Source organism: Mandrillus leucophaeus, unplaced genomic scaffold (genome assembly GCF_000951045.1).
Source record: "Mandrillus leucophaeus isolate KB7577 unplaced genomic scaffold, Mleu.le_1.0 Scaffold12, whole genome shotgun sequence".
In the NCBI taxonomy this organism is placed as follows: Eukaryota; Metazoa; Chordata; class Mammalia; order Primates; family Cercopithecidae; genus Mandrillus; species Mandrillus leucophaeus.
In genome coordinates, this window is record NW_012100320.1 from 5,863,683 (window position 1) to 5,885,868 (window position 22,186).

At 37.5% G+C, this 22,186-nt stretch overlaps 1 protein-coding gene and 1 pseudogene across 2 annotated transcripts in view; both read left to right on the top strand.

The window, feature by feature from the left end:
- Positions 1-18,904, top strand: part of LOC105531423 (IQ domain-containing protein H-like) — a 55,790-nt gene extending 36,886 nt beyond the window's left edge. Inside the window, exons 5-6 of the mRNA XM_011969347.1 lie at positions 16,029-16,145; positions 18,513-18,904. Of these exons, the coding sequence (XP_011824737.1) occupies positions 16,029-16,145; positions 18,513-18,590 (195 nt within the window). The 3' untranslated portion in view covers positions 18,591-18,904. The remainder of the gene's footprint in view (positions 1-16,028; positions 16,146-18,512) is intronic.
- On the top strand, positions 2,893-3,424 carry LOC105530867 (annotated as a pseudogene). Its single transcript, XR_001004700.1, has one exon. The product of XR_001004700.1 is annotated as a 60S ribosomal protein L23a pseudogene (transcript).
- Positions 18,905-22,186: the final 3,282 nt, after the last annotated feature.

Here is a 22,186-nt window from a genome sequence, read left to right on the forward strand (position 1 = left end):
AGCCAGCTAGGATCGGAGAGGAAAGGTGCTCACAGTGGAGGAAATATGCAAATACATGGCCATAAACAAGAGTATGGTTTATTTGGGGGGAACCCAATGAGTTCCTTGTGGTTAAAATGTAGACAGTATTGTTTGAGGACAATCAAGAGATGAGGTTGAAGAAGAGATAAGGGAGAGCTAGATAATGATGCACCTTGCTAAGATTATATCATGTGAAAGAGCTTGTATTTACATTAGTGACAAAGAGAACTAGTTATAATTTTTAAATAGCGAATTAGAGAATGACGTGATCATAATAGTGATTTGAAAAGATCGTTTTGTCAGCAGTATGGAAAAAGACATTGAAGTAGGAGGTAGACTCTGGGAACTTCATCATCCAATTTGTGGCAGTCCAGGTGAGAGATGATGAAGGTCTGAATTATTGCAGTGATCATGGGCATAAAGAAAAAAAGACCATGATTAGTGGTAGAACTAACACGACTTGATGATTGGGGGATTAAAAAGAGAACGAGAGAGTCAGTGATAACCCACAAGTATCTAGCTTGGAGACTGGGTTGTAGTTACACCATTCGTTGAGATGGGAGACATAGGAGAAGGAGCAGATATGTTGAGATGATGATTGGAGTAGGCAAATAAGATAAATTCAGTTTCATAGTGTTGAATCTGAGATGCTTGTGGACCCTTCCAAGAGGAAATGCCTAACAGGCAGCTGAATGTACCTACATGTAGTATGGAGGTCAGAAGAAATATCTGAGAATAAGCTATAGATTTGCTCTTATCAACATTTAGGGACGGTACAAGTCAGAGAAGAGGGGATCTCTCAAAGAGAACATCAAATGAAAATGATGAGTAATGTAGTTGAAATTTCCGTATCACAAATCAATAAGAGATTTTTCAGGTTTAAAAGCATAATTTTAAAAACCAAACAATAATGTATATTACACAAACTTTCATGTAACAAAGTTTGAGTCTAAGCCTTTTTATTCACAGTCTAAAGGTTCTTCCAAATCACTTTTGGCCGTTTGATATCACATGCAGCATCATGATGACAGACTGTTTTTTTAACAACTCTGACTTGTGAAGTGAATCTTTTGTCTTCTTTCAACTGGTAATATAATTCTGGGGCATAATGAAATATAATAGGGTTTCTTTTCATTGTCTTATTTGGTCCAACTCATAATTTCATATTTTCCTTAACTTAATTCCCAGCCCTGAAAGTTAAACACCTTCTCCTGAAAATCAGTGGAAGGCTTCTGTCAGAGCTGTTCAGTACCTGAATGATTATATAAACTGGTGACACCAGTTCTCCATAGCTTTGAAAATCCTAGAGTCTATTCCATGAGATTTGCTATGCTGGTTTATGACATAATTTCTGCATCTATAATAACTTTTTTATTTTAATGCTGCATCAAAATGTAATCTTTTAAAAGGTGTTTTAAACAAAAATCAGAAATACTGGTGTAACTTAAATTTTAAGCACCTGTGGTACTTCTAGGGCACAAAATTCTATTGTGATGATGATGGTATGAACATATGCTTATTCATGGCTAGTCTGAGTTGCACAATTGCATCACAGCTTACTCCTGTGGGTAGTGACTGGCAAGATTCTTTTGACATCACATGTAAGAAAGTCTGATCTCAGAAATGTTAAAACTTGAAAACACATTTTTTTGAATAGAAGAAATACAGCACATATCATACAAGGCTTTACCCTTAGCCTAATAATTTCAGTGTTGAAAGCATTCTTGGAGATTTTATTTTGTAATTTTGAAGGCAATTAAATTGTGAAGGCAGTTTGTGAGACAATTCAGATTACTCAACAAACTTTGAGTGTTAAATTTGTGCAATTCACTGTGCCCAGCTCTGGAATGCAAATATATACAATACAGCATGATCCCTTTCCATATGGAATGTAGTATAGTGGTCCTCCTTGGGAGCCTTGGGAAATGCAGAGAGATTTCTGGGGTTGTTACAATGTTTTTGGAGCACTGCTGGCCTTTAGTGGGCCAGGGACACTCAACTTTCTATAGTCCATAGGATTTTCTGCACAAGAAGAGCTATCTCTCTCGCAATGTTCATAGAATCCACTCTGGAAAACACTGCAGAAGACAGACACACAATCATTATTCATGCAAGACCAACCACTAGGGAAGGGACATACTATCACTGTGTTGTAACTGTCTCATTCTAGACAATACCTATTGTTCAGCTTGGATACCTACCTTGTTTACCGATGAAACTCAGAATAATTCTGGGCAAAAGCAAAGGGTAAAGCCATTCCAAAGAATATGATGTAGGCAGTCTAAAAGACAGGTTCCAAAATTTGGAATAAATGCAGAGTTGCCCAAATAGCACAATACCTGGCACACGGGAAAGTACTCAGTTTGGGGTATTATTATGATTATTAACCTAATACTAGAATCTCCTGGAATCTCACATTTTGAAAGGACTTCAACAGTCACCTGATTCTACCCAGGATAAACACCAGCTCACCCCAAGTTCCTTAAAATGGATGCCTTAACAATCAAACATTAAAAAAAATACTGTGCTCTAGTATGATACAGCAATATACATTTGTGTCTAACCTGGGAAGAATCTTTAATTTTGTGAATTTTGATCTCATTAAGAAAGGCGATTTTCAAAATTTCACCCAAACTAAAGTTTTGAGAATTTTTGACATTATGAGGCATAATATGGTAAAAGATCAAAGACTGAAAATGTCAGAGCAGACAAGGGTTCCTTCACAAATTTTCGCTGTAAGTTATACCTCTATCAGGGTAAAAATTTTGCTGATGAGATGGCAAGTTGGATTGTATAGAATACATTGGAGAGAAGAGAATGCCTACAAGGATCCACTGTGAGTTCTGCCCTCTCATTAGAATGTAAGCTTCATCACAAGATGGCGCCGAAAGTGAAGAAGGAAGCTCCTGCCCCTCCTAAAGCCGAAGCCAAAGCGAAGGCTTTAAAGGCCAAGAAGGCAGTGTTGAAAGGTGTCCACAGCCACAAAAAAAGGAAGATCCGCACGTCACCCACCTTCCGGCGGCCCAAGACACTGCGACTCCGGAGGCAGCCCAAATATCCTCGGAAGAACGCCCCCAGGAGAAACAAGCTTGACCACTATGCTATCATCAAGTTTCCACTGACTACTGAGTCTGCCATGAAGAAGATAGAAGACAACAACACACTTGTGTTCATTGTGGATGTTAAAGCCAACAAGCACCAGATTAAACAGGCTGTGAAGAAGCTCTATGACATTGATGTGGCCAAGGTCAACACCCTGATTCGGCCTGATGGAGAGAAAAAGGCGTATGTTCGACTGGCTCCTGATTACGACGCTTTGGATGTTGCCAACAAAATTGGGATCATCTAAACTGAGTCCAGCTGCCTAATTCTAAATATATATATATATATATCTTTTCAACATTAAAAAAAAAAAAAAGGAATGTAAGCTTCATAAGAGCAGCAACTTTTTGAAAGGATTTGTTTCCTTTTCCATGGCTTCTAAAAACCCTTTTTATATGAAAATATTCAAATATACCTTCTATAGACTGAATGTGTGTGTATGTCCCCAAAATTCATGTTATTAAATAAATCCTAATGCACAGTGTGATGGCATTTTGAGGTATGGACTTTGGGAAGTGCTTAGCTCATGAGAGTGAAGCCCTCATGAGGGGGATTAGTGCTCTTATAAAAGAGGCCCTAGGGAGCTTCCTTGGCCCCTCTTCCATGTGCAGACACAGTGAAAAGATGGCCATCTATGAACCAGGAAGCAGACCCTCACCAAACACTGAATCTGCCAGTGTCTTGATCCTGAACTTCCCAGCCTCCAGAACTGTAAGAAATAAATGTTGTTGTCTGTAAACCATCTAGACTCTTTTTTTGAGACAGGGTACTGCTCTGTTGCCCCAGCTAGAATGCAGTATACAATCATGGCTTATCATACAGCCGCAATCTCCCGGACTCAAGCAGTCCTCTTGCCTCAGCCTCCCAAGTAGCTGAGACTGGGACTAGAGGTGCATGCCACCACACCTGGCTAATTTTTAAATTTTTAGTAGCAGCAAGGTTTTGCTATGTTGCCCAGGTTGGTCTCTAACTTCTGTGCTCAAGTGATCCTCCTGCCTTGGCCTTCCAAAATGCTGGGATTACAGGGGTAAGCCAGCTCCCAGGCTTCATTATAGCAGCCCAAACAGACTAAAACAATACGAAAAAATAACATAAATAACCACTTCTCCATCACTTAGATTGAGCCGTTGTTAACCTTTACCATTTTTGCTTCATCTATTTTTATTGAAGTGTTTTAAAATAAAATAAAAACCTAATGACATTTCACCCCTTAATGCTTTTAACATGAATCTTCAAAAATGAACTGTTTCTCTTTCACTCACAGTATCTTTATCTCACCTAATAAAATCAACAATAATTCTTGAATATAATAAATTTCCAGTTCATATTTAGATTGCCCGAGTTATTTCCCAAATGACTTTTACTCCTCTCTTATCCAATCCTGGATCTGTTATCCATTGCATCTGATTATTTTATTTCTAAAGCAGAGGGACTCTGTTTAGTTCATTGCTGTAACCAGTGTCTAAACAGTGCCTAGCCTGGAGTAGGCTCTTAGATGACAGCATAGTGGTTAGAACTGTGGGTTAACATCCTGGCTCTATCACTTACTAGCTATACTTGGGCAAGTCACTTAACCTCTCCATGCCTCAATTCCTCATCTGCAAAATCAGTTTAACAGTAGTATCTGTTGTATAGTGAGTGCTGTATAAGTGTTAGTTATTATTCTTATTTGTTGATAAGTACTAATCAACCTCTATTATGTACCTAATACATGTTGGGCCCTATTTTAGGCATCAGCCAAATTTCTCTGCTCTCATGGAGCTTACATTCTAATTGGGATTGAGTAGTCATTAGGAAAACAAAAAACAATTTGAAAAGTAAACATCCAGTTGTCCCTCACTATTCATGGGGGATTGGTTCCATGATCTCCCTTGAATACTAAAATCTGTGTATGCTCAAAACCCTGATATAAAATAGTGTAATATTTGCATATAGCCTATGCACATCCTCCTGTACACTTTAAATAATCTCTAGATTATTTATAATACTTAATACCATGTAAATGCTATGTAAATAGTTTTTATACTCTATTGTTTAGAAAATAATGACAAGAAAAAGAGTCTATATATGTTTGGTACAGATACATTTTTTAAAAAATATTTTGAATTCACTGTTGATTGAATCCATGGATGCAGAACCCATGGATATGGAGGGCCAGAGTGAATAGCACGTTAGTTGGTGAGAGAAAAGTTGGGAAAGGAACATAGGGAGCACTGGGATGGTCTAACTTGTAAGGTGACATGTAAGCACATATTTGATGGCTCTGAAGGAGCAAGTCATGTGCCTCCTTGGAGGACATGCATCTAGACAGAAGAAAGACCCTAAATTATGAGTGTGAGTACCAAAGAAGAGGAGGGTGCAAGGGAGAGTGAAGTGGAAAAAGTAGGAGGAGCCAGATCTTGTAGACCATTGTGAGACTTTGGATATTACCACGTGAGAGCGAAAGTTATTGGAGGCTTACACTAGAGAATATGACTTGCAATTTGAAAGGTCCCCTACAGACAGAGTAGTGAATGCTATAATAGAGTTTTGGAAAACATGCTCTTGTAGAGCCAGAGGGTATGCCTAATGCCTGGGCTTTGATGTAACCATTAAGTGTATCATGTTGAAAATCTTTTTCAAGCACAGCAGTATGACCTCTGCATCCTAGACTGCCAGCTCACATATAGTATGTTCTTCCAACAATTCTTCAACACTATGAGGACCTTCAACCCATTGACCTCTCATTATTTCACTATTTATCACTTTTATCTTATTGTCTTTTCCTTCTCAGCTAGATTAGATGCCATGGTTGTGGCAGAAATTGTTAGTTCTCTGCCGAATATCTATTTCCTCACCTATATTACTAACAGAACTGATTTTACTTAGGGTGGCAATATGTCATAAGGAATAAGATTCCTCATTTCTGAGCCTTCGTTAAAGCAAAATATTTCCACGTGTCCCAGTTCTGTCCGGTTAGTACCGAGCAGCAGTCTACTGGGGGTTGGTTCCAGGGAATATTTTGCTTTTCTAATAACGGGGATAGTCACAGCTGGCATGTTCCTTTGCCCCTATTTCCCTTTCTCCTTTCTTCCTTCCTTAAACACAGATATGACATCTGGAGCTGCAGCAATCATCTTGCAACCATGGGATGACAAGCATGGACAAAAGGCAACACCCTGATGATTGTAGAGCAGAAAGAGAGAAAAGAACTGGGCCCCCAATGGCTTCTCTGAGCAGCTGAACTAGTGCTAGCAATTGACTACCTCTGCCATGTGAGAATAGACCCCAGAAGGGTTTTTTGTTTTGTAATGTCAGATCTCTTCTGACTGATTCAGTGGTTCAACACCATGGTCTCTCTTTTGCAAACGTCCTTGTCCATCTTTCCCTCTGTCATGCCTGGGAGACAAAACACAAGTCTGGTTAAACCTAACGAACTGCTCTGTGTTTGCATCTGAGAAGCTAAATATAGCTGTAGTACATCTCACAATGGTGCTTAGTGGTCTGACTTTAATTTTATGACCCCAAATTTCTGGTGGGCACTAAATTCAGCCTATATGTGCTAGCACGTTTCTGTAGCAAAATCAGTTTCTCATCCCTTGAGATGGCTATTTTAAACTTTCTCCTCTCTCTTCATACCTCTAGCACCCTTGTCTCCCCTTACTTTCAGCTGATGATCTCCCTTCATACTCACCTACCTCATTTTTTGTGTCAGAGTCTGCTAGTATCTCCAGTATTCCTCTCCCTCTTTCTTTGTCATAACGCCCTTGATCTTTTTAGCTAGAAATATGGCTGTCCCATGTAAAGACCATATTTTCCAGCTTCCTTTGCAGTTGATTATAGCTATATAGGCAAGTACTGGCTAATGAAATGTAAGGGGGAATATTATGGGTAGCTTTCAGGAAATGTTCTAAAAAGATAGAACTGGCTTGTGCCCTTTGATCCTTTTCTTCTCCCTCCTCTCTTTTGCTACGTGGGATGAATCTATGATGTTGGAACTCTATCTAGCAGCCATCTTAGACAGGAAGAGTAGGTCCACATATTGGGATAGAAGAGTACTGAGCTAGAAGGGGTCTGATCCCTAACAATTTTATGACTTCCAAATCAACCCTGAACAACCTACCTCTGGACTTCAGGTACATGAGAAGACTGAATTCTGTCCTATTTAAACGATATTCTTCCAGTTTTTAGTCACATATAGACAAATGAATCCTAACCAAATACATCAGCCTTTCTAGGTCGAGATGTACTTTCTGTGCCTTCTCTCTAATCATAATGGAAGTGTCCCTCTCCTATTAAGGCCAGCCTCTTATTAAGGCCTTAGTTTCTACAGTTATTTCCTTTCACGAATCATCAGTTTCTCACTCCTCAGTCATTTAGAGATCTTTGCTTAACTAGCTCAGTTTCATCACTCTGGTCTTAGTCTAATTGTTGTCTCCTCATAGAGGCTGTTCTTGACCATAATATCTAAGGTAGTTTTCTCTTATTCTCTATCCCATTATCCTAGTGTATTTTATTTAGAGCATTTAGGGCAATCTGAAATTAATTTTATATCTGTTTATGTGCTTATTGTCTGATTCGTCACATACCTTCAAGAATGTAAGATCCACATGGTCAGGGACTTCATCTTTCCTGTTTCTAACACCTACTAGGCTCTCAAGAAGTGTCTGAATGAATGAATGAATTTTGTTGGAATTAAAGAAGGAGAGATAGAGGTTGGAGGAGACCTCCCAGAGTAATTTGGGCCTGACTGAAATTCAAGTTTGAATAAAAGTGTGACCAGAAGACACTGAAGAGGGAAGAAGAAGACATTCCCAGAAGAAGGAACAGCATGCTCACTTGCAGAGGTGGAGAGAGCGTGTTGTGTGTGGGCATTGGTCATTCAGCATGAAAAGTGCACAGACTTGTCAGGAAGGAATGGCAGGAGTGGGGGCTGGAAAGTAGGAATGGTTCAGACTATGCCACCCTAAGGGAAACTGGTGGAGGATTTTAAAGGTGAGAGACATATTCGATTCAGTGATTAAGGGCAGGCCATCATGCAGAAGATGGATTGGAGGTAAACAGACCCATCTAAGGGACTATTAAGGAGGTCTATGTAATAATCAGTGAAGCATGGACCACGCAGTGCCTGTGGGGAGTAGAGTGGGTAAAGGATCTGATAGGATGATAGGAAGTTGAATCAAGAGTGCATCACCTAACACTTCTTTATAATGTGGCAGTATGTTGTGATGAAATAAGGCTTTGGATTCAGAGACGTAAATCAAATCCTGTCTCCTCACTTCTGGATTGTGTGACCTTGAGAAGTCACTTAACCAATTATCCTCATTGGCAAAGTAGTGACAATATCATATACTTCCTATTGTTATTTTTAGGACTAAAATCCTAAAATCAGTTGAATATGACCACACCCACCTGTTCTGGTGCATGCCACAAAATGGGACCTGAATAAATGTTAGCTCTCTCCCCTAACCCTTCTCTTATTCTCCAGTTCAACTCCTGTAGGAAAGAGAAAACGGGAAGGCCACATCTCAATAGAAGTAGGTAAGCCTTTAGGTTTTGTGAACCTGAGGCAGTTAGGCAGCAGCTGGGCTATTTAGAAGCAGCATGGAGTTAAGTGATGCTATGATTGTGGAGGGCTTCTACTTTGTTGATCCTTCTAGCCTTAACAGGGAGATAAGAGGGGAGGTAATAGAGCATAGAGTGTTAGAGTTAATAATAAAACAATAAATAAATAAAATAAAGAATTAATAATAAAATAATGAATCATTACATTTTAATTACACCTTAATTTTGGTTGACACTTTATTAAGAAAATGTATTTTTGAATAGAAGCAAAAATCCGTATAACCATCTCTCAGCTTTTACAGTTAACATAATTTTTCCATTCTAATTTCATCTATTCCCTCTACTATTTTTGGCAAAGTCTTTGAAAGTAAATCCCAGACATTATATCATTTCACTTTATCATATGTTATTTGGTAAAGATTTTTAAAAATAACCATTATCACCTGTAACTAGTGAGAATAGACCCCATTAGTGTTTTCTGGTATATAATCTAAATCTCTTCTAACTGATTCAATGGTTCAGCACCATAGTCTCTCTCTTGCAAACATCCTTGTCCATCTTTCCCTCCATCATGCCAAAAACTTAACAACAGTTCACGAATATTGTATAATTCCCAGTCCATGTGCAATTTTCCCCAATTGTCTTTAAATTGTCATTCTACTGTTGTTTGCATGAATCAGGATGCAAACAAGGTCCACACATTATAATTGTATTTCGTTTTATCTAAACAGTTTCCCTCGTTTAAAACATGTCATTTAAAGATTTCTTGAGTAATACCCTACAAGCACAGGCAAACAAAGCAAAAATGGACAAATGGGATCACATCAAGTTAAAAAGCTTCTGCACAGCAAAAAGAAACCATCAACAAAGAGACAACCCACAGAATGGGAGAAAATATTTGCAAACTACTAATCTGACAAGGAGTTAATAACCAGAATATATCAGGAGCTCAAGCAACTCTAGGAGAAAAAAATCTAATAATTTGATTTTAAAATGGGCAAAAGAGGCTGGGCATGGTGGCTCATACCTGTAATCCCAGCACTTTGGGAGGCCAAGGCAGGCGGATCATCTGAGGTCAGGAGTTCCAGACCAGCCTGGCTAATATGGTGAAACCCCGTCTCTACTAAAAATACAAAATTTAGCCAGGCGTGATGTCGTAGCTTTTAATCCCAGCTACTTGGGAGGCTGCGGCAAGAGAACTGCTTGAACCTGGGAGGTGGAGGTTGCAGTGAGCTGAGATCATGCCACTTGCACTCCTAGCCTGGGCGACAGAGTGAGACTTGGTCAAAAAAAATAAATAAATAAATAAAGATCTGAATTGACATTTCTCAAAATAAGACATACAAATGACAAACAGGTGGCTTAGCATCACTGATCATCAGAGAAAGGCAAATCAAAACTACAATGAGATATCATCTTCCCCAGTAAAATGACTTTTATCTAAGGACAGGCAATAACAAATCCTGGCAAGTATGTGGAGAAAACAGAAACCTCCTACACTATTGGTAGGAATGTAAATTAATAGAACCACTATAGAGAACGGTTTGGAAGTTCCTCAAAAAACTAAAAATAGGCTAGGCGTGGTGTCTTACTCTTGTAATTCCAGCACTTTGGGAGTCTGAGGTGGGCAGATCATTTGAGGCCAGGAATTCAAGACCAGCCTGGCCAATATGATGAAACCCTATCTCTACTAAAAAATACAATAATTAGCTGGGTGTGGTGGTGCATGCCTGTAATCTCAGCTACTTGGGAGACTGAGGCACATGAATCACTTGAACCCGGGAGGCAGAGGTTGCAGTAAGCAGAGATTGTGCCACTGTACTCCAGGCTGGGTGACAGAGCAATAATCTGTCTCAAACAGCAACAATAGCAAACTAAGAATAAAGCTCCCATGTGATCCAACAATCCCATTTCCAAAAGAAAGGAAATCAGTGTATCAAAGAGATATCTGCACTCCCATGTTTATTGTAGCACTATTCCCGCTAGCCAAGATTTGGAAGCAACCTGAGTGTCTGTCAACAGATGAATAGATAAAGAAAATGTGGCACTTACACACAATGGAATATATTCAGCCAAAAAAAAAAAAAAAGAATGAGATCCTGTCATTTGCAACAACGTGGATAGAACTGGATATCATTATGTTAAGTGAAATAAGCCAGGCATAGAAGGGCAGGATTCACATGTTCTCACTTATTTGTGGGAGCTAAAAATTAAAACAATTGAATTCACTGAGATAGAGAGTAGAAGGACGGTTACCAGAGGCTGGGAAGTGTAGTGTGGGGCTTGGGAAGAAGTGAGGATAGTTAATGAGCACAAAAATATAGTTAAATAGAATGAATAAGATCTAGTATATCAAAAGAAGGTGACACTGGCTGGTCACTCTGTTATACTGAACAATTTATTGTACATTTAAAAATAAAAGCATATAACTGGATTGTTTGTAATACGGAGAAAGGATAAATGCTTGAGGTGATGGCTGTTTATCCTGATGTAATTATTACTCATTATATGCTTGTATCAAAATAGCTCATATACCCCATAAATATATATACCTACTATGTATCCACAAAAATTAAAAATAAAAAAATTTTAATGTCAATTATTTGTTGAAGAAACCAGGTCATTTGTCATACAGGTTCTTCTCACAGTCTGGATTTATCTGATTGCAATCCCGTGGTGCCATTTTACATGTTCCTCTGTCCCTAGTATCTCTTGTAAATTGGTAGTTTTATCTAGAAGCTTGATTGTATTCAGATTCTGTCTTTTTGGCAGGACTACTTCTTATTGTACAATGGTGCTATACCCAGTGCCTGTGTATTTTCTTTTATAGCATATCAAGAGGCAATTTCTTTTTTTGTCTTTTAATAATATTAAGACTGATCAATGAGAATTATCAGCTGAATTTGTCTTTTATAAAATTTTATAATGTCTTTTAAAATTTTGTCTTTTATAAAATTCTCTGCAACCTTTCACTTAATGATATTAGCAACCATTGATATTTGCTTTAACACATTATTTCATTAGGAATTACAAAGTAGTGATTTTTAGAATTCTATCATTCCTTTGCATTTTTTTAGCCTCTGTGAGGAAGTTTTCTTTAGCAACTCTTTGGTGACTCTGAAAACCAGTTTTAATTACTTACTTTTTGCTTAATTACTTCTTTTATTTATCAATTTTTAGGTTAATTTATCAATTTTATCAACTAGGTTTTTGAGGGGAAGAGAATATTATTAAGAACTCATGGATTTTTATATGTTTGAAGTGTTTCAATCCATTGTAATCGTTATTTTGGGTCCAGTGGGAGCCTCTTTCACATTGGCTCCAGAATAGTACTTTATAATTTATAAGATACTTAACCGTACATTAGTCATTTGAACTTCACAAACAACCCTATGAAGCTAAGTGTTACTACCCAGTTTTACAAATGAGAAATCTAGATCACACAGCTCAAATCAGGACTTGACGTCTATTGTTCTTTGTATTACATGAGACAGTGATTGAAAGAATGAGTGTTAAAGGTGACTAAATTCTTTGTATTTTTCTTTTCTCTGCTTCTGAGACTAAACAGCAGCTGTCTTTAACCAGTGGGAATATGATATTAAGCAATATCCACTTTAGAAGACATTACTTGCAGCAAACACTGTTGATAATACTGTAACTTAGTAAATAGCCTCTCTCAACTTTGTTTGTGAAGCATTTCAATTTTGATTACTCTGTGTGGGATCTACTGCTCAGATGTGTGTCATTTTATGGTCTACCCATGTCTGGGGAGCTGGCATTACACGCTGCCTAGTGTTTTTAATTCAGAAGTTCTTCTAAAAGAAACCTTAGCCTCCTATATTCCAACCCTAGTTTTAATAGCATAAGCTATTTCCTTCTTATATAGCTTTGTGGGCATAGTAATAAAATAAATACCACAAAATCACTGATGAGATGAAAATTGAGCTCCCTGCTTCTGTGCAGCCATGTAGGTAAAACAGTAATTGGCTCTGATAATAACTTTTGTTCTTACAAACCAAAGTCTGAATGAGAGTCACATTTGATATATCTGCTTGTAATTACCATCAAAAGGAGAGAATACAAAGTTTAGATTGTGTAGTGACTCAAGATAGATTACATACATTGATATCTTTTCTTGACCAATTTACTAAAATTTTCTGAAATTATTTCTGATATTTATCTTACTGTTGGTAAAAAATGATCATCTTCCAGAGCATACTTTCCTGCTTAATGGAATGATTAATTTTATTTTTGTTTTTGAAGTCTATAATTGATTTTCTTGAAAACCTTATTATTGGGTCTCATAATACAGCATATGTTTGTAAGTATTTTCCCATATATCACAATAGATGGTTTGTAAGACAAATTTAGGTTTTGAATGTATTTGGTAGTGAATTTCAGTGAAACATTTGTTATGTTAATTTTTTTTTTTTTTTTTTGAGACTGAGCCTCACTCTGTTGCCCAGGCTAGAGTGCAGGGCATGATCTCAACTCACTGCAACCTCCACCTCCTGGGTTCAAGCAATTCTCATGCCTCAGCCTCTCAAGTAGCTGGGACTACAGGCGCCCGCCACCATGCCTGGCTAATTTTTGTATTTTTAGTAGAAACGGGTTTCACCATGTTGGCCAGACTGGTCTCGAACTCCTGGCCTCAAATGATCCACCCACCTCGGCCTCCCAAAGTGCTGGGATTACAGGAATGAGCCACTATGCTCATATGATTATGTTAATATTCTTTAAACATAGATGCCTTTTAAGTGTTTTTGAAAAGAGCAATTAAATCATGTGTGCTACATATTACTATTTTGGTATACACAAGCATTGGTACCAAAATAGTAAATATGAGAACATTAATATTTTTAAATTATCTTTTAACCTCAAGTCATTGCTTTAGAACCCAACAATAAAGAATTGATAGTACATCTATCATTTCTGTTGGATTTCTATTTACATACTGATTTCTTTTCGGAAATAACTATGTCTAGTGCTACAGAATTTAACAATAAGCAGAACACTACAGGATTTTAAGGCCAGTTTTAACAGTGATTCTGTATTTGGCCATTTCCTCCCTATACCAGACCTATAACCACACAAACTTGATGGAGCATGATAAAACTAAGAAAACTGCTATGGCCCACTGAGCAAATAATCCCATAATTAAAAAGTTCTAACAGCTTAGACATGATAGATGAAGCTATTACCATCAATTCTGTATCCAGAATACACACATTTTAAAAATACCCTAATTACAAAAACCCAGATCCAGTCAATATAATACATATTAGCAATTTCCCAATCCTTGGTAGAATAGCAATTATTCTGAACGTTTAAGAAGGAAAATATTATGTTCAGGTATTAATTTCAATAGAAGAGGCAATCTGCTTCCATGCAAAAACCCTGGAGTAGTGCTGTGAGTGTTACCCACAGAAGAAAAGCCATTTATAATTAGGTATGACATTACTTTTGTGACCACATGTACCTCAAGGAGAAGGAAATAGACATGCCTTGTTTGAATCCTGTATTCTTGCCCAGATTAAATAAAGTAGACAGTTGAGGACAGTTATTTGGAGATTTGGTTTAAGAAATGCTATTGGTCGGGTACGGTGGCTCACACCTGTAATCCCAGCTCTTTGGGAGGCTCAGGCAGGTGGATCATGAGGTCAGGAGTTCGAGACCAGCCTGACCAACATGGTGAAACCCTGTCCCTACTAAAAATACAAAAATTAGCCAGGTGTGGTAGCATGTACCTGTAATCGCAGCTACTCAGGAGGCTGAGGCAGGAGAATCACTTGAACCTGGGAGGCAGAGGTTGCAGTGAACGGAGATTGTGTCCCTGCACTACAGCCTGGGTGACAGAGCAAGATTCCATCTCAAAACAACAACAACAAACATGCTATTAAAAAGTAAAAGGAAGATTTAGAATATCTGTTAAGAAAGACCTTACCTAGACATATCTATGCTTATCTAGCATACATTCTGTAGATATTTTTGTAGCCGCCTTCTTCACTTTGACCTTAGGCACAGACCCTTTATGAATGCTTATGTCAAAGAAATAGCTGGATCATGAACAAATCTGTCTGATTCCTACAACCATTTTAACAACTGCGTCAGATCACCCTCAAAACTAAGACACTTAATTGAAGGGAAAACAGTTAAGTTGCTCACGGTACTTCTAACCTCCTTTTAAAAAAGTTACAAAGCCTACAAACCTACATATTTTGACTCCATTTTTATGAAATGTCCAGAATAGATATACATCAGTAGAGACACAAAGTAGATTACTGGTTGCCTGGAACTGGTGGGAAGAGGGAATGGGGAGCAATTGCTAATGGGTATGAGGTCTCATTTTGGAGTGATGCACATGTTCTGGAATTAGATAGCGGCGATGGTTGTAGGAATATACTGAAAACCACTGAATTGTACACTTTAAAGGGGTGAATTTTATGGTATATGCGTTGTATTACAATTTTAAAAATCACAAAAGACTAGAAATTATTAATAATACCATATTCCCTACATGCGAAATTATCTTTTAGCCTAAAATCATAGAATCCCAAAGCTCGGGCATGGTTCCTCAAGAGACCATGAAGTGTAACATGCATTTTGCGAATAAAGAAACTGACTTCCATAGAGGTGAAGTGACTTACCCAAGGTCACACAGAGCAGTTAAGAGGAGAACTGGCACCTAGGGGTCCTGACAACTATCTAGTGCCCCTTCCCACCACCACTATGTGGCCCACTCTCATGGTTTATTTTTAAGCATGTCAATGATAACTAATTTGAATTATTTAAAATGAGGAATAAGTGGTTCAAACAAGAGGCTTTTTTTTTTTTCCTAATGAAAGCATAAATTATTCTTGCAGATAACAGAATCTCTGTGAAGGAGTAGATAAATTTGTTGTAAATTTACCAGGCCCAAATTGAGATTTACCTGTAAATGTCCCTAGAGGAAAGTGGCCACATTAACAGACCAAGGGAGCCCTCTGCCTGTGTATTTGTGGTATAGATTTCATTGGCAAAATCCTTGACCTGGAAAGCTAAAAATAAATTAAGACCAGGTATTCTATCTAGTCCTTTGCCCACCTTGGTTGGCTTCCAGCGTTATTTTTGAGAAAATGTGTCTGAGGATGTATTTGTGGGAGCAATGGGATATACGGAGGAAAACCTATAGAAAGTTCCTTTTCTGTGAATAAAAGGGACTGATCAGCAGCCTAAATAAAAGATCCAAATATATTTTTTTCCAGTGAGAATTTCATTAAAATAATTATTTCCAAAGAACTTTAAACTCCTTTGAGGATATAAAATGTTAGTAAGCATTTTTGTTCATCCAGCATGAAAGTTTCATTGTTTCTTTGTTTCAGCGAAAGATAGGGTTGAATGTAAAAATCATGCAGGATCCTGAAAACATCCACCACAGAGCTGCTGTAAATGCGAACTATGGAATCAGTTTACCATATATTAATCAGAGAAAAGCATGTGTAAGTAATGAGTTGTTTTAATGAGCTCTTATTTTTTAAGAAATAAAAGTCATTTATTAGTAGTGTAAGATGTAATGTAGATATTAAGTAAAGATTGTGATCCTTTTGTCTTTGGAATTTTTTGGAGATGGAGTGGCTCTCATTCTGTTTGTAATTAGCAATGATTAAGAAAATGTACGCCTATTTTAAAGACTTATTTGTAGCTCATTCAGATTTCTCTATTTTATTTGATATTCCTAAATAATCTAGTACCATAATTTTAATGAGGAAATAATTTACCAGCAAAAAGAATTAATAGAGAAATTTTAAATATTGTATTTCTTTGATAGTAGGCTTAGCACTAGAAAAATCAAAATAAAACAACAGCACAGAATCCTCTTCACTTGTATATACTCTCATAATGTACAAATATATGAGAATATTATTCTAAAGCTGAGGTAAGCAGGGACTAATCCTTTGTGTCAGCAAAATAATGAGAGGGAAAAAGAATCAAATGTAGATTTGCAGTAAGAGATCTCAGAGTTGATGCCCATTTTTGCCATTGACTAGATGCTACCTTGTCCTAAAGCAAGGATTGTACTCTTTCCATGTTGTGGAGTTTTCTTAGGAGAATTAAGAGTAGTGCTTCATTTTAACTGGGAAATTATTTAATTTGAGATCATTTCTAACACTGAAAACAATTACTGAGGTAACATCTCTATTTTTGTAAGTATATTTTTAACCTTTGGCTTCTCTCAAAAGCTCTTAAATGTATGACTTGGTGAAATCAAAACTAAAAGCAAGATTAATGTTAGAATTAAATTGCAAAGCCATTTCTAACTAGCATAATAGTCTCTTAGATTAATCTTCCAAATTTCCTACATAGACATTTTCAACTGCCTACTTCATTCATGTAACCCTGAAATGTATTTTCAGTTTCTTTATATGTGCTTTATGTTATTCTAACAGGTTTGGTTTAAGAGCACTTTATCTTACAAATACTTGTATAGCCTAAGAAATAACCGGAAAGTTAGATATTTTTATTCCTGCTGAAACTTTATTTAAAATGTCACTGTGAATAATGTGAAAGGGTTTTTATCTGCTTCCCATGAGCCCAAAGCTCTTGAAATACAAATATTATTTCTCTGGCAACACAGACAGAAGCAGATTTCTCTTTTGTTGTTGTTGGTTTTCCTCTTCAATCTAGAATTAATATTGGCTTAGCTGGAGGAGTACTGAGGCTTTGTAGCCCGAGGCAACTGTTGTGTTTCATGCGAACTTTTTCTGATGAGTACTGGAGTTTTAAAAGGCATACCTCTAGATTTAAAAAGGATTATGCTTTGCTTTATGAATCTGAATGAAGATTCAGACTTCAGTAAATAGAGATTTCAAAATTATATCCAAAACTTGGGACAGATTCTTAGTCATTAATTATATATTTTTCCAATTTCCAAATAGAATGAATGCCTTGGATGTTGTATCTATATACTTTGAGCAAAGAGAATTTGGGAAAGCACTTTGCCTTTTATAACATATAGCTAATAGATGTTCATTTACTGTATTAAATCTCCTTTTTCTGTCAAACTTGATGCCATAAATATCTACACCAGAGCAACTTAAAATTGGATGTACATTATGTATATTTTTTTCAAACTGTCAGCCTTTTGATCAAATAGTTATCATTTTGTGTTGATATAGTTGTATGGTAGTACTAACTGAAAAACAGTATTTTCATTTTGGATTTACAAAACAGAAGCATTGTGCAAAAAGCACTGTGAAAGAAGTTTGTTCAGGTATTTGGTTTTAAACAGTCATATAAAGCATTTGGGGATAAATGCAGTTGTGATTTACCACTTATAAAAATCATTTCAAAAGTACTAACCCAAACTAGAGTAATGTGTCTAGCATTGTGATGTATAGTTAATTAGAAAGGCATCATCAAAGCTAACCATTTTAGAACTAAACACTCGAAGGGGATTATTATTTGGCTTCTGAGGGCCATGTGTTTCCTTACTTCTTATGAAACTTGATCAGCTTGTCAAAAGCCTGTAAATAACCTTAGACATTTTTGACAGAGCAAATGTGAATATGTAGCCACTTTACATTATTTGTTCCCAGAAGCTGGTATCTTCTCCATCTTAGGAAGCAGTGTATTCATCCTGATAATAAGAGGCTGATGCAAGGATTTTAGTGCATTGAAAACACATATAACCCCTGCCACAACATACTCATATTGCAAAACTATCTTGAAAATTGTATATCCTGTGACTCTGTTATGTAAAATCAATTTACCAAAAACGTGTTAAAAGTGAGACTCACTGGTGGTTTTTTCAATATCTTCAGTCTGCCAAATAGTAACAAACAGCCTTCTAACATTTTTTCTAGTAGGTCCTCAAAGGTATGTGGAAGCAAGAAGAAATCCCTGGTACTGTTCACATTTCCTCACTGACATCTAGTTCCAGTTAGAGTTTATAGTATAACACATTAAGAGATCTACAGAAAATTTGACTTTGATTTATTTCTTTTAAATAAAAAGTGTTTCTTAAAAGGCTTGAAACATGTATCTGTTAACATGAATTTTAAAAGAACGATTATGAATGCATAACAAAATAGCCAAACCAAACATTGCTTTGAATTGCTGCACAAATAACTCTGATTATAACTGTTATGACCTAGAAAAGAATCATAAAAACATTTTTCTTTTTGGCAAGATATGAGTTGCTGTAGAATTATACCAGTTCTTTGGTCCCACTTTCCAAATAAATAAATATATAATGCAATGTAAACTTAGAATCTTTTATTTATTCATGAGGTTGAATTTAATACTATTATGATTTCTAGATTTTATGAGTCATATGTTATGCAGTGTTTTCCACTAACTTAGTTGGGTAGCAACTACACTTCACAAATCATAGTTTCATTCTTTACTGTTTCACTTGGGGTGTACATAGTAATCTCTCTCTCACTGAAAGCATACTCATTTCTGAAATGATAAAGTGATAGAAAGTGAGGCAATTGTGTTAATGTCAAATGATTAGAAGAAGCACTAGAAGTAAGGGGTGGGGGCAGGGGGTGGGAGTGGAGAAAGAAGGGCGATTTCAGAACATGATTGTGTTTTAAGCCCATGCATATGGCCACAATTACAGTCACAACATAATTTGGCAACGGTAGCAGAATTAGATTTAAACAAATTGATGTTACACTGCAGTAATTCAGAATGAGCTTGTTGCATTTATAAACCATAACAAGAAGCAGAGTGAATTAATAAACCCTTCTTGTCACTAAAAATAAAAAAAGGGAATAATTGCTGAGATGGAGTTAACTTAACAGATGACTATAGTCAGCATCCTTTCAGGCTAGATATGGGAAAGTGAAGGTCACCCCCATCTCAGATGACAAAGAGGGAACATTTTGTTGGTAAACAAATTAATCTTTTGAAAGGTCGCCATTTGTTTTAAGTTTTTATCCAGTTCTTGTCATCTGGAATCAGAGATTGACTGTCATTTCACCAGGCAGGGGTGCAGTTGAGGCAGACAAAGCTGCTTCTGTACGTATCAGCATTCCTTGACAAAACTCAGTGCCTGATTGTGATGCTATGGGCTGCTGGTTTACAGCTGTCTCCGGACAAGAGTGGAGGCCCACCCCTGAATTCCAATAAGATGGGCCTGCATGTTCCGCCTGCTGTAAGCTGGCCCTCTGCCCACAAGTAAAATGTATTGTAGTTCAAGCCAGCAATTATCTCTTTTACTTCCTTCTGTGCTGCTTCTGTTCTCTTTTTCCAAAAACAGATGTGGGTATTCACTCAAGTTCTGCATCTATTCTTTCTCACACCTGCTGGGGCAGAATTTTGACAGAGGTAGAGTTTGAGGGAGCCAGCAGACAACAATCAGATGCAATTGCTTTGAGAGCAGTTTAAAAAGAAAATGTTGATTTTTCAGGAAATGTGGAGTCAGCATCTTGGCCCCCCTCCCTTTTCCCAGGAGCATTTGGTAAATTAAATTAGTTGAACAAAAGGAAATAGCTTTAAAGACATTCTGAAATGCCATATCCTATTTATGACATACAGTCATTACCCAAGGACTGTGGTGGCATGCACAGCATCCCACTCCCATCATTTAAAGAGAGCTTTCTCTTCAGGTTGCTTAGATAAAGAGTTTTCAACAAAGGAATGACTTTTCATGTCCTTCCTCATTCACAGCCTACAAAATGTATTCCACCAATATGGCAGTGATGGTGGTGGTGGTGGTGGAGGTGGTGGTGTGTTGCCTTTGTATGTTGTTGCTGTTTAGAATTTCTATTCTGCATTGGTTTGGAGTGACGGGAAAGCTGAGGAAAGCCATGGAATGTTGGCTGGTGGATGGCTGTCTCACTAAAGCCCATTGCTCTGGGGGCAGGGAGAGGCAATGAGAGGCTATAACCTTGTCAGATAACATTCAGAAAAAAAATCTAACAGTAGTGAGTTCTTTTAATTTCTTTTTTATTTGTTTATTTATTTTTGAGACCGAGTCTCGCTCTGTCGCCCGGGCTGGAGTGCAGTGGCGCAATCTCAGCTCACTGCAAGCTCCGCCTCCCGGGTTCACGCCATTCTCCTGCCTCAGCCTCCCGAGTAGCTGGGACTACAGGTGCCTGCCACCCTGCCCAGCTAGTTTTTTGTATTTTTTTTTTAGTAGAGACGGGGTTTCACCGCGTTAGCCAGGATGGTCTCGATCTCCTGACCTTGTGATCCGCCTGTCTCCGCCTCCCAAAGTGCTGGGATTACCGGCTTGAGCCACCGCGCCCCGCCGAGTTATTTTAATTTCTTTACAGTGGTATGTTTCTTGAGCTTCTCTGCCAAGATTCTGCATGCATTCCCAAACCAACCCCGTGCTGAACTGAAACCACTTTTTAGCTCTCAGAATAGTGATTCTGGGTCAGACTGCCTGGTGTGAATCCTTACTAGACTGGGATTTCCCAGAAACAGTCTCCCTTTCCTCATGTAAAATGTCCATAATAAATGTATCTATCTCATAGGATTGTACTGAGTTTTTAATGAGATAATTCAAAGCACTTAACAAAGGTCCTGGTACAAAGAAGTGTTCTGAAAAATATTAGTTATTACTATTGGTGAGTCTCATATATTGTATTGTGCCATTGTTTTATACTGTCATTTAAAACACATTATTGTAGGGGTCCAGGGAGGGAACCAGAATATTGCTGAGGTCTCCTCCAGGGATACTATTTAATATTTTACATGATTATGCTTTCTTTGCCACACAGATATGAGGACAGGAACCTTGTTGTCTGTTCTGTTTGTCTGTTTTTCAAATCCTCCCCTTTACCAAGCCCTATTTTACACATAATAGGTACTAAGGACAGGACTGATTTGTCCCCTCCTCTGTCCAGTCTCTGCTCTGAAGCTATATAGACTGATGTTGAGTTTTGAAGTGAAGTAATGATTTTGCTGGCTCCTAGTAGGCCTAGTTGCACAGGATACCCCCTCCATGGGCCATCTGATAAGATTTACCTAGTGAAATGCCAGTACTACTGGACTCTTGTTGCAGCCTTGCCACTAACTAACTAGTGTTTCCAAGAGCAGGTTACTCTGTCTCACTCATTCTCATTTTTCTGTTTTATGAATGGGGGGAAGCAAGATGGAGAGACAATCTGGTGTGCTGGGAGGGGCTTGGAGCTGAGATGGATCAGAGTTTAGGTCCTATCTGCTGTTTTGCAGTTACTGAACCCTAGGTAAGCAAATTACATTTCAGATCCTGAGTTCCCTGTTTTGTCAAGTCAGGATAATGATGCCTACTAAATAAGGGTGCTATGGAGAATACAGATAATATATTAACATTGCTGGCACATAATGGGTACCTAATAAGGTTCTTACCTTCCTTAAAAATGAATTAGTACTAAAAATCTCTCATTTCCTTCTTCACACTTATGCTTTTAGAAAAGAATCTGATTTGGCTCTTTTTACATCCTAGTGTAAGTGAGTAATAGGATTTAATGTTCATTTTCAAATTGTTAGAGAGCTCCAGTGAGTTTCAGAGGGGTTCTCAGCATTTAATTTGTATTTCATTTTT